The sequence below is a fragment of the Manduca sexta genome, chromosome 12, assembly GCF_014839805.1.
Source record: "Manduca sexta isolate Smith_Timp_Sample1 chromosome 12, JHU_Msex_v1.0, whole genome shotgun sequence".
Taxonomy (NCBI): Eukaryota; Metazoa; Arthropoda; class Insecta; order Lepidoptera; family Sphingidae; genus Manduca; species Manduca sexta.
Genome location: NC_051126.1, coordinates 3,250,773 through 3,263,673, shown reverse-complemented (window position 1 = coordinate 3,263,673; position 12,901 = coordinate 3,250,773). Strand labels below are relative to the sequence as shown.

At 42.2% G+C, this 12,901-nt stretch overlaps 1 protein-coding gene across 3 annotated transcripts in view; it reads left to right on the top strand.

The window, feature by feature from the left end:
- LOC115444835 (axin) overlaps nt 1–11,856 on the top strand; it is a 102,144-nt gene extending 90,288 nt beyond the window's left edge. For all 3 annotated transcript variants that reach the window (XM_037437748.1, XM_037437749.1, XM_037437750.1), the window contains 11 exons: nt 121–232; nt 758–906; nt 1,403–1,517; nt 2,218–2,346; nt 3,239–3,417; nt 4,136–4,273; nt 5,368–5,476; nt 6,036–6,179; nt 6,334–6,439; nt 6,866–7,433; nt 7,792–11,856. In XM_037437748.1, the coding sequence (XP_037293645.1) occupies nt 121–232; nt 758–906; nt 1,403–1,517; nt 2,218–2,346; nt 3,239–3,417; nt 4,136–4,273; nt 5,368–5,476; nt 6,036–6,179; nt 6,334–6,439; nt 6,866–7,433; nt 7,792–7,915 (1,873 nt within the window). In that variant the 3' untranslated portion in view covers nt 7,916–11,856. The remainder of the gene's footprint in view (nt 1–120; nt 233–757; nt 907–1,402; nt 1,518–2,217; nt 2,347–3,238; nt 3,418–4,135; nt 4,274–5,367; nt 5,477–6,035; nt 6,180–6,333; nt 6,440–6,865; nt 7,434–7,791) is intronic.
- The last annotated feature ends 1,045 nt before the right edge of the window (nt 11,857–12,901 follow it).

The following is a 12,901-nucleotide window of genomic DNA, read 5'->3' as shown; positions in this document are numbered from 1 at the left end:
AATTCAAAATTCCGTATGACGCTGGTACCGTTTGTGGTGGTATCGTTTACTATCAGGCGAGCGGCATGCTCGTGGGTACGCATTGGGTGCGGCGTGATACTAATGTGGTCCCCCCGCCAGGGTCAGCATGGCGTGGCGCGAGCAGACGGAGGGCTCGTCGGGCAGTTCGGCGCGCTCGCCCGCCTCGCCGCCGTACATGCGCTGGGCCAAGAGTCTACACGAGCTGCTCGAGGTGAGTTGCTGCTGCTGCCATAGGTAGCCTTATATGCGCACGGTGCCACCCTGGACTTGCTCCTGGTCTGGTCATTTCTGCGCTACTATAGGGTCTGCGTCCTGTGCTTTCGCACCGGTGGCACAGTCCTAGTCACGGGACTGCTGGTCACAGCCCTATTGTGCATTATTCTGCCACAAAAGCAACATTCAGAAGTAAATGTAACTCCATTTACTTCTGAATGGCAAACCTATCTCTTTTCAATTAAATCGCAGTTGTAATGCCAGTATATAGTCTATTGTTTTTGACATCATTCTATTACAAAGTATTTTTTGGATACTCTCAATTTTGACCTCGTTTTGATGTTCCTTAAGATTAACACGTTTTTGCATAACATAGTTCTGTTGAAGTCGCCATTGCCTGACTGAATTGTGGGACTTGGACAGTGATAAACAACGTTACAAAGGCTGCGATGTACGGGTGTGACAACGCCCCTGCCTGCCCGTGAAAGGGAGAAGGCGTGATGTAAGCACGTGGTGTTCCCAGGACGCGGAGGGCGTGCGGCTGTTCCGCAAGTTCGTGGGCGGCGCGGGCGGGCTGCACGTGGACCGGCTCAACTTCTACTTCGCCGTGCAGGGCCTGCGCCAGGAGTACGAGCCGGCCAAGATACGGCAGGTCGTCTCCGCTATATACAAGTGAGTCCGCTGTATCCAATAGACACATATGTATATAATTTCTTTTTTACTTTATTATAGCCCTTTGTTCGTGGAGTGCTATAGGCTATATATCATCACGCTATACCCAGTAGGAGTTGAGCAGTAATGAAACATGTAGCAAAAACGGGGAAAATTAATTAGTTTTGAGAGCTTCCGTTGCGTGCGCCGCGTAAACGGTTAAAGTTATGCAACAATGATGTATGACGGGATTGTTCCTCTTAAAAAGTTCTACAAAAATATATTATGAAACAAAGTCCCCCGCTGCACCTGTCTGCCTGAACGTGTTAAACTCAAAAATTACCCAACGTATTAAGATGAGATTTGGTATGGAGACAGTTTGGGACCCTGGGAAGAATATAGGCTCCCGAAAAAATATATAGCGTGACTTTTATAACGGAAAACTTTAGCCCGAAAAACTTAACGCGGGCGGAGCCGCGGGCAAAAGCTATATTAACATGCATGTTGTTTTGTTTAGATTCCTGCGCAAGTCACAGCTAGCGATGCCCGAGGAGCTCAAGCTTCAGGTGAAACAGAGCCTCAAGGACGGCTCCAACATCGAGAAAACTATATTCGACAACATGGAACAAGAGGTGCGGATTGTTTTTTTTTTTATATTGTTAAGGATAGACAAACAATCAAGTCTGTCATGCGATCGTATGCAACACACCACAACCAATGAATACCCACACAAAAGATATGTGGCAATATTATAGATTGGATAAGTAAGTAGTAAAGAGGATTAAAAAAATATTGTGAATATTTTCAATTCTAAATAACATACCTGTATCGCTTCGGATTAGAATTTGTTTTCGTATGTCATGGACACGGGATATAATGTCTGCAAAGTGTGAATATAATAGCGCTGATACTCTGTGCGATCTACTAAGTTACATATATCTTGAAATCTTGAATGAAACAACATAGTTCAGTACACAATTTATTATAATTTTGATTAAAAAATGATACAAGACGATGCGTGCAGCAGTTAGTGATTAGGTATGTTGCGCGGTCTGTTCTACGTATTTATATTTTTGCCTTGCCACGATCGACTGGACTTGTTGCGATCGACCGGTTGGCCACCCCTGGTATAGACAATACCGTTTATTTTTGTACTTCATAATTTTATCTTTATGAGTTAGACCTCATTATTATGTTTTAGATTTTAATTAAATGTGTAAACGCTGTGTTCACATATTAGTAGCATACATGTCGGATGCTATAACCTTATTGCTCTTGCTTAATTGATGTAATATTGTTTATTACAAACAAGCTAACGTAGTTGGTGTGCAGGTGACGCGCGCCATCACCGAGACGACGTACCAGGCGTTCCTGCGGTCGGACGCGTACGTGTCGTACGTGAGCGCGGCCACGCAGCCGCTGTCCTCGCCCGACGCCTCGCCGCCCTACCCGTCCAGAGAGGTACCGACACTCACCAGGACTGGCACTTACGAGGACTTCGTGGCGCCCCGGCCTTTATTTAACTCTCTACCTTGTCAACGAGTAGTCAATCTAACCACATACGAAATAGGGTGGTTGACCACTTTATCTATCAAAAATGTATATCAACCAAAATCGAAACGAAAAATAATTTTCTAAGTCCATATAAAAATAATAAGTTATTACAGTTATAAAGGTTTGAAATTTGGTGGAAGGCCTAGCTATCAAATAACAGTAATAGCAAACTGTGACGTCACAGAGTGTCACACGCCATAACGCTACGTGCGTGAGAAAGAGATAACCCAATAACCCCACGAAGCCTCTATTTTAATCACAACAATATTACAAATACGAATAACTGCTGAATTCTTTAACCAATTTTGATTTTACAGAAGAATTTATTTTTCGTGTAATTTTCTGTTATATATAGAATAATGTACAAAATCAAACAAAGAAAACTACCATATTGTTATAATCGCGAGAATATTTTTATACCACTGAGTTAGAAATAAAATAAATTGATTAAAAGGTTAGACTATATTTTACTGCTAGGTATTGCTCGCGGCTTCGTCTAAAACTTCGTAAAACTTCGAAAATTATAGTACCAATCCATAGTGCCATCGGTACGAGTCCAGCGCCATCTATTATAAAAATAATGCGTGTGCCGAATAACGTCTAATCCCGTTCAGCTTATACGGATTATGGTCCTAAAAAAACATCGAAACACCTTTACAAATTTAACTTTCACATTTATGATACCTATTAGTAAGAGAAGTAAGTTTGTTATTGTCTGTTATGAGATTGTGTTTTTATGAATAGAGGTGCGATAACGCGTGTGAGTACTGTGATAGATGTTGTGTTCGTTGTGGCACAGGCGGGCGCCGGCGGGTACGGGCTGGCGACGCTGCACGAGGGGCAGGAGCTGGCGGGCGCGGCGGGGGGTCCGGCGGGGGGTCAGGCGGGGGGTCCGGCGGGGGGCGCGGGCGCGGCGCGGCTCACGCACGACGCGCTGCTCGCCACGCAGTCGCGCCGCCTGCACGCCGACGTCGCGCCGTGAGTCACCACCACCACCACTCCACATCACACACCACTCACCACCAGTAGAGATAGGGCTGCCAACCACGCTTTAAAATAACTCTACATCTCATTATTTTTTTAATATCCATAGCTTTTGTGCTTGTTGTGAATGTTAAATAATAATATAATATTGTAAAGTATAACATTTGTTTAGATTTAATTTATTTGATTCTGTGTAAGGTAAGTCCTATTAATGAGTTGGCAGCCCTATGCACCGTATCTGAAAAGGCTGTAGTAGAAAACACACTTTTAATTTGCTGTAGATATTCGTAGATTTACTTTTTGATTTGTTACCTTAGCGGGAAACTATTGGCAATGCTGAAACGGGCAGCAAAATTTCAACCTGTCGAAAATGACCAATTTTTCTGACATTTGCATCACATTCATTTAATTCAGGTGGTTTCTGGATGTCTATATTCCGACATTGAAAAATAAATCGCGAAGCGGTGACCACCTGGAAGCCGAGCTGGCGTACGCTAAGTTCATAACGTGTGACCCCGCAGCATAGCATGAACAGATCCCGAGCACCGATTTAACAAACCTTTTTTTTTATTTACCCTTTTTTAGTGTTTGCCCAACAGCTTTACTGATTTATTTCGTGTATTGTTTCTCCCCATGTTTTGCCTGCATGCCCGCTGTGCTGTTTTACCGTCCGCCCGTACCCGCACACGTTGCGTTATGTCGCGCGTGTCAGACACCGCAAGCGCTCGGTGTACAGTGCGCACGCGTCGTACGCGGGCTACTGCCCCGCCTCGCGCCACGACTCCGAGCGCGCCAGCCTCAGCAGCGGCCGCGCCGACAGCGACGCCGTGTCGCTCTCCGGCAGCAGTCTGTGAGTCTCGCGACACTCGAGCTGCACTCGGCTCCGAACTGCAACTGCGGCGCGCGAGCTCCGACGGATCTCGTCAAGTGTTCACGAATGACTTAATGGAGTGTGACGTTATATCGACATAATTACTACATTATATATTTGTTTGAACATTCCATAAGATTTTTCGAAGCTCGCGCGCGGATGGACTTTATGTACAAAGTTGATGTTGGCTTGGCCAAATAACGCAAATGTTTGCGCCAATACGCCAAGTGTGGTGGCACTATTGAACCACAAACATACTATATTTGAAGAATAAAAAATTGTTATGAACAGGTCTAGCTATTCCGACAATATTCATAAATTAATATAATTAAATAAAAGATATTTATATGATCAAAATATTCTGGTAAACAATATATTCACTATTCATTCGGCAAAATTTCATTTAAAATTATGTTTGTAAAGTATTATTTAATTAATTACTTATAGTGGAGAGGCTTGTTTCATTTTCCGTCGTGCGTAAAATATTTTGAAATCTTACAATAAAATTTAAACACAACAAATAAAATTATTTTGCAATCCCAAATCAGCTGCGTATCAGGTCATAATGTACATGTAAATAAAATTGTTAACAGCGTGTCGACATTGGACAAAGATCTACATTAGTAGGTAGCTTTTTATTTTCTTCCTTAACTTTTAAAAGGAAGCAAACATCCACAAAAGTAAGTCAGTAGTCTAGTATTTATTTAGTACGCACAGAGTTAGTCTAAGCGTATGGTTTGTTAAGCTTAGATCATTTATCCTTTATTAGTTGTAATTATTTATTTCCTTCATAGCGACTAGACATGTTTGCGCTTGTGTGTGTACCCTTACTCACATCATTTAGTATCATTCGTTATATACTATATAATTAAATTTATTTTTGTGTACATAGCTTTATAGTTTTTATGATAAAACGAAACATTCCTGTCAATATGAATTTGTTATTCCAATCGATATTTTGTTTTCGATATTTATCGCTCTGTTAAAACCAACTTGAATTTGTTGTTTGTTGAAATGTGATAATAAGTAATATATATTGCGCGAGTTGTGACCCTGGCTGTCGTGTCCCGCAGCGACGGCATGTCGGCGCGCGGGCGCGAGTCCCGCGAGGCGCGCCACCGCCCGCGCCTGCACGGGCTCGACCGACACGCCGTCATCAACAAGGAGCAGGACACCGCCATGGTACGGACGCACACGCGCACACATACACACACACACACACACACACACACACACACACACACACACACACACACACACACACACACAGCTGATATTAAGTGACTTTCTATCGCTCATAGGCACCGACAATGTCAAGGTTGGAGTATAAACAACTTTAGGTTCATGAACCCAAAATTTAAATTTTATAAATCCAAATTATACAAAGACACAGGCCAACGGGTCTCATGGCGGGAGAGTGATGAAAATAAATTCATTTCTTCGCATTTGTAAAGAAATCAACGAAAATAAGTAGATTAATTGTTGGTGTATTATGAAGTGGTTCAGTTGGGAGCAGTATCGCTGAAGGTTCAGGGCCCTTATTCTGTATGACAGCGTAAACGCGTAACGCGGCCGTGTCATGTTATCTTCGTGAAATGTGCTTAGAATGGTATTCTGTATGCCAAATCCTATAGTCCTAAACGTGACGCGTTGCGTTATGTGCTTGTTACGCAGTATCAAAGTAACGTGTGGCATAGAGAATAAGGGCCCAGCAGGCTGTGTGACAGAGCGTGTTGCGCAGGTGATCCCGCGCACGGCGCGCGTGCAGGCGGAGCAGCTGCGCGTGCTGCCGCCCGCCGAGTTCGCGCCGCTGCTCATCGAGAAGCTGGAGCGCGTGCGCCGCGACCAGGACGCCAAGGAACGCCTCGAGCGCCGCCTCGCCGAGGTACGAACGGAGCGCCAACACATCCTCATTTTTAAACTGAATACGTTGCCAAAACATCTTTTGTCGGCCTGTGCAGACTAATATCGCTATTGTAACTTATCTTTTTTTATTTTGAAAAAAATGTGTGAAGAAATTAAGAGTACCTGTCTGACAGGGCGAGGGCGACGAGGCGTCGAGCCAAGCATTGCCACCGCAGCTGGTGGCGGCCGCCATCCGTGAGAAGCTGCAGCTCGACGACGACAACGACCAGGACATACTCGGTAAGATTCACAACTCTATGGCCTCATAAATTACGTTCAGTACAGCTCTCTCTTTTTCTAGATATAACTTATGGTTATGATTTGATGTTCAAATATGATGACGAGGAAATTCATTTATTAAGTGCACTTTGAGTTAGATTTTTTTGTACAAGATAGATAGCCAGTATGAATAAGTAAGTTATTGGTTGCAGATTGGTAATTAATGTATATAAACGGACAGATTCGCGGACGGTTCGAAATTATTATAACATTAATTAATATCATTGATCATGTGGAAAGTCGTATGGGAATCATGGAGTGACGGATATAAATATTAGACACACATAATTCGAATTCCTTAAAACAAAAATGCATTTGTTCTAATTTGGTAGTATAAACTTGGTAAATTAATTTTTGATTGTAACATGTGTGTGTGTGTGTGCGCAGACCAGCACGTGTCGCGCGTGTGGTCGGAGCGCACGCCGGGCGCGTCGCCGCCGGGCCGGCGCCGCGCGCGCCACGCGCACCGCCGCGCGCCCTCCGCGCTGTCCGCCGACTCGGGCCACTACGACGCGCCGCCCGACCACCCGCTCACGCGCCGCTCCTTCTCCAAGAAGACCGTCACCGAGCTCACCGACAGCGGCGTGTCCGTGCTCAGCGACAACACCAGCAGCGCCGCCGGCGTCGAGCCGCGCATCCTGCTCTGGATCGCGGAGGGCTCCGAGCGGCTCGAGCGGCTGGAGCGCCTCGAGCGCCGCGCGCACCTGTCGCGCGGCTCGTCGGCCGAGCGCGCCGAGCGGGCCGAGCGCGCCGAGCGCGACGAGCACCGCCGCCGCGACAAGCCGCGCGAGCGGGCCGAGCGCGCCGAGCGCCGGGCCGCCGGCAAGGACGCGCCGCACACCGTGGTCGTGGTTACGTTCCTGGACGAGAACGTGCCGTACCGGTTCAAAGTGCCCGCCTCGCCGCTCACGCTTAAAGTGTTCAAGGAGTACCTGCCCAGGAAGGGAAACTATAGGTAAACCATTACAATATCAATACATTATAATATACTACACATACACTACACCTGATTTGATTAGACTATTGTTTGCCTTAAACTATAATATATTATGTAATATATTTAATATATAACACCACGTAATACACAATAGAGAGTACTTGTTATTGCGCACACACTTGTGCACTATAATATATCCTGGGTACCTGGCTGGTCTCCGTTGAGATTGACCGCCGTGGCCGAAATTCGGCTAGTAGAAATTCATTCATTCAATTTAATACTGATCAAGATAAAATAGAACCTAAAATATTTAATAAAATTACCTTTATATTATTTCTTGATAATATAATCATAAAACAATTGTTATGTATTATAGATACTTCTTCAAAACGAACTGCGCTGACCTCGACACCGTGATACAGGAGGAGGTGAGCAACGACAACGACACGCTGCCCATGTTCGAGGGGAAGGTGATGGCGCGCGTCAAGAGCATAGACTAGGCGCCGCCACACGCCTCGCCACACCGCGCCACACCGCGCCACACCGCGCCACACACTACACCACACATCAGCTCGCATAAAATACAACCGCTGCAGTTTCTAAATTCCAAAATAGGAACGTAATTTGATTGGTCGTTTCGAGGACGTACGTGATATTCTCTACCGTGATTGGCCGAGTTTGTCAACGTTTAAAACTAACGCGTACAACGTTATTTCAACAAGCTGATGACGCAGTTCAAACGCAACTAAACGTGTTACAGTCGGTAACAGCTTAGCATCGTCTTCAGCCAGATTATCGTCATATGCGTGTACCTTTATAGACGACCGATGACTTGCTGAAGTGAAAGTGACACCTTAGTTGTGCGTGGTATAGTCCGTATTTTATTTTATATTAAAATAAAATAATTGCCGAAACGTCAACTCAGTTCTATCTCTATATGATTGGATTTAAAGATGTAAACTTGCCTCTTTGCAACATTCCTGTAAAAATAGTAAAAAATTGTACTTGCTTGGAGTATGAGAGAAGTGCAGGGGAATTGAGCTATTCGAATCGTTTAAGATGATTTATAGGTTTTTGATAGAAAACATGTCAGAATTATACATTATCTGACGATTGAACGATCAGGATTTATATTTATAAAATAATTCAATAATTTTTAAATATAACACCATACTATTTTTTTAAATAGATAAATAAATATTATACAAGAACATTTTGACATTACGTTAATAAATAAAATCACGGACTTGTCATTACCTCTGCTAACATTGTTTCAAAATTCATCAGTGAATAAAGAATATTTTGGCAAACAATCACGATATCACTCTCCCACATTTACTGCTTATACTTCAAGCGAGAATTTCATTCGGCGATGTTTTATAAAGAATCATCTGACTCACGCTTGCTAGAAACGGTATACAAGAGCTCACAACGTTGCTAGAAGATGCACAACTTGAGCAACTACAATGTAATATGGCACGTGTAAAAGATCATATAGGATGTGACGACAACAATCTTCTTTCAAAGAACCTCATTATTATCCTACACATCATGTTTTAAAACATCATCTCACGATAAATGTAGATGTACTGGGCGTGTTTGGCTATGAAATGAATACGAGTAGCAAAGTGTGAGAGAGATGAAGCGATTGTGCGGCCTATAGACTTAATGTCTACAGAAAAGTTACGTGTATTGAACGATGACTTCAACCAAACAACAAAAGACATGAAATGGACGCATAATCGAATTGTTTCTCTACAGAGTCGATTTTGTTTAGGTATTTACTACTCAGCACATTCTCCATTTATTCTATAAGCGTAGTTAAAGGTTGGTGCGTCGCATTATTGTAACCATTGAGTTGATTTGAGGCAAGTTTATAGCCTTATGTTTCCCGTAAGGGTTAACGAGAATTGAAAAGCATTTTTGCGGCTCCGCGAGTCTGTGTTAAGTTGATCACAGATGTGTGTGTGTGTGTATGTGTGTGCAAGTGAACAATAACCATAAAGCCCTGTCTAAATAAGAACTTTCGATAATGTAGCAGAGGCTCTTGTGGTTTTCTTTAAGGTGTAAACTGTTTTTAAAATTGGTTTTATTTATACATTGTAACCATTCAGAACTTTACGCGTATTTCCGTAATATTATTTTGTTTTTTTTTTTTTATAACAATAGGCTGGAAGAACTGTTTCCGTAGCCTTGCAAAATCAAATTTAATATAAATTAAACACTAGACGGGGCGGCGATAGAGTATAATTATTTATTTTAAAACAGATTACGTTACAAATAAGAATAATGGGTATAACGCGTGAGCTATACTGTAAAAATTCTGTTCCTCATTGACACTTAGCTTTTTATTGGTTAATTAATAATTATTTTTAATATTTTTTTTTTACTTGGAGCTAGTTGAGTACGCTTACTATTGTACGATATTTAAAACGACAGAATGATAGTGCGCCAACGTTCTTTTTATATTCCTAGTGTTACTTGAATGACTGCTTAGTTTGTATATTTCATTTAAAATTAAAACTTTAAGATTTTACGAAACGTTCTCTTTGAATATATAGTTTGGCTGTTATTGGATATTCGGCAGTTGACGGGTTTGTAATGAATTAACACAATTTGATGGTTGAATTTGCTGTTTATCTGCACGAAATATTTAAAATTGTTACAATATAAAAAAAACAAGACATTTCAGGATTTTAATACGCATAATTTTGAACAGATAGACAGCATTTTCCCCTTTGAATTACACACAAAACAAAATTGTTATACAAAATCATAATATACTTCCAAAAAAACAATGGGATCTCAATCAAATATCAATATAAATGAATTTAAAATACGCTAATTAAGTGGACATATAATTTATAATAATAAATTTCCGTTCTGCAGCTGTGAATAGTACTAATTAGCTCGATAGTGTATAGCAATATATGAACGTTTATTCTGTCAGTTGACGCTGTGTTCAGACGTCTACGCGTGCATGCAGTCCTCGACCTCGCGGTGATTGTTAAAAACTATTCCATCATTAGCTGAATGAATCCTTAGCTGACGACATATTTGTTTCTTTTATATTTTATAATTTTCCTGTTGCTCGAATCGCTCGGATGTTTAAACGTCTACGTTTATATTACAATACCGTGGACGCGTGAATGACTGAACACAACGGACCTACTTGTAAAATGCCAGACTGAGTTCCCCTGTAAAAACTCAAATTGTAGCTAGTCCAGATGTGCATTGCTCGTTATAAGAACGGTATGGGAACGTGCAACACCGACCCGGCTAACATAGCGCGCAATGTAAATCGTGCAGTACTTATTTCTCGCATATTGTGTAATAATGTGTAAGTTAGCTTGTCACGTCCGGTCCATGGCGCGGCGGCACCGAGGCCGACCACTGTCGATGTTTAATCACCGGTGAACTCTCCACTCTTGGCTGATCTACATTTTTTTATAAAGATTCGTTATTACATTTTTTTACTATTCCCATTGTAATTGTTCGAAATAAGCGATTTATTCGACACGAGTGGCCCCGGTATCGTCGCGCGTTAATATTAAAAGAAAGTACAGTGTGGAGTGTTGCCAGCGACGAGTGCGCCGTACGTTATGCACAGATGGGAATCGGGTGCGGAATCATGTGCCTTCAATGTTGATAAAATGTTTATAGTTGATGCTTATAACTAGTTGTAAGTGTAACATTGTAAATATAGTTACGTAACGCTACAATCGTTTCGAACTCTTTATTTTTTATTAATTTAAATGAATAATTTTTTATTTATTTGCGTGGCGGTTGCGTCGCCAGAGGTCGCGCGACACCGCCGCGGACACAGCGGGCGCCGCGGCGATCTCAAGCCGGACGTGTCCACATCACTGCCAACTTGTTTTCCATTGACTCGTGTAAGTTTGCGTGGAATTCTTGCCATTGATTGTCCGCCGATCGCCCTCCACAGCGCCGGTGGAGTGTGGGCGGTGTAGGTGGCGTGGGCGGTCGCCACGTGCCGCTGTGTCGCGCTGCAGGGCTCGCGACGGCGCCGCGGAATACACATTAGTCTGTCCCGCGACTGCGGCCGCCGACGATACAACTGTATAGATCAATTATCGTTTATAAATTATAACAATCCAGGCACTTTCAGTACACATAGCGTATATAAGTAAATAAAAAGCAATAGGAATGTTCCGCAAACTAAACAATAATTGCGGGAATTCAATTTTGCTTGTTAAAATTGTAAAGTATATAAAGTTTCCAATTTAGTGATACGACTGTGGATTTAGATAAACTGTTTGTATTATAGAATATAATGAACCATTTCAACATTTCAAGGTAAAACAAACGCGATGCAGCGCGATGTTGGACAGTAAAAGAATTTCACTAATCGGACTGTATTATTTTTTTATCTAGCACAAATGTAACATTTAAAAAATAAACTGGAACTGTGCCATATAAACCTGAGTATTTTATTCAGAGCAAATCTTTAGTCCTTTTGTTGTAGGAATGAGCATGAGCCCTGCCGTCAGTTTGGTTCTGTGTTATTGTAAGTATTTATTTAATACACCATAATTCGGGTCAAATCATAAATTTTTTTAAAGCATTTTTCCTTACCCTATTATGATGACACTGCTCACACGCTTAATTTGGATGAAAATGCATAATTAGGTAAGTGAGATTTAATTTCAATATGGTGGAAGTCCCAAAGTGATCGATTAGTTATTTTCTGTGCATGCCCTTGTTATGGGTATCAAATGAATAGGTTTGCCGAAAATGCAAACCGACCAAGATAGCGAGCTAATTATTTCTTAAAAACAACCATTTCGTCGCAAGATTTACTTTGAAAATAATACAATAATTATTATGTATTGACTGCCTCGGTGGCGTAGTTGTAATGCGTACGCGGTACGAGTACCACTATATCGCTGAAGTCCTGGGTTTGAATCCCTGGTCCAGCCAAAAATAATTGTGAGTGGGTTTTCCCATCGTAAAATTTTAAACCTTTTAAAATTTAAAGCTCGGAGTAAGAAAGTTAGCGCTATGATACCCCGTGCTTTGGAAAGCTCATAAAGCTGTTGGTCCTGCGCCTGATCTCTCTCCAGTCATGTCGGATTGCTGTCTCATCGAACTATAAGAGTGAAGAAAGAGAAGGTGCACCTGTATATTGCGCACTATAATATCTCCTGCGTATTTGGCTGATCTCCGTTGAGATTGGCTGCCGTTGCCAGAATTCGGTTAGGAGGTTCATTCGTTCAATTATGAAGTTGTTCTCATAAAATATACTGTGATTTAGGAACTCGCAGCGGGAAAAGCTTTTCTCGAAGGCGAAGCTGCGTGCAATACCTAGCTTATCATACATTTTTGCACAATCTGGCATGTAGTTAAGATTACTGATTTCTGAGGCTGGGTATTGGGTTCGTTTTCTCAGTATCAGCCAGGAGTCTGGAATTTGTCTCCGATGTATCGATACGCTCTCCCCCAATAACAACATGAGACGAAACACA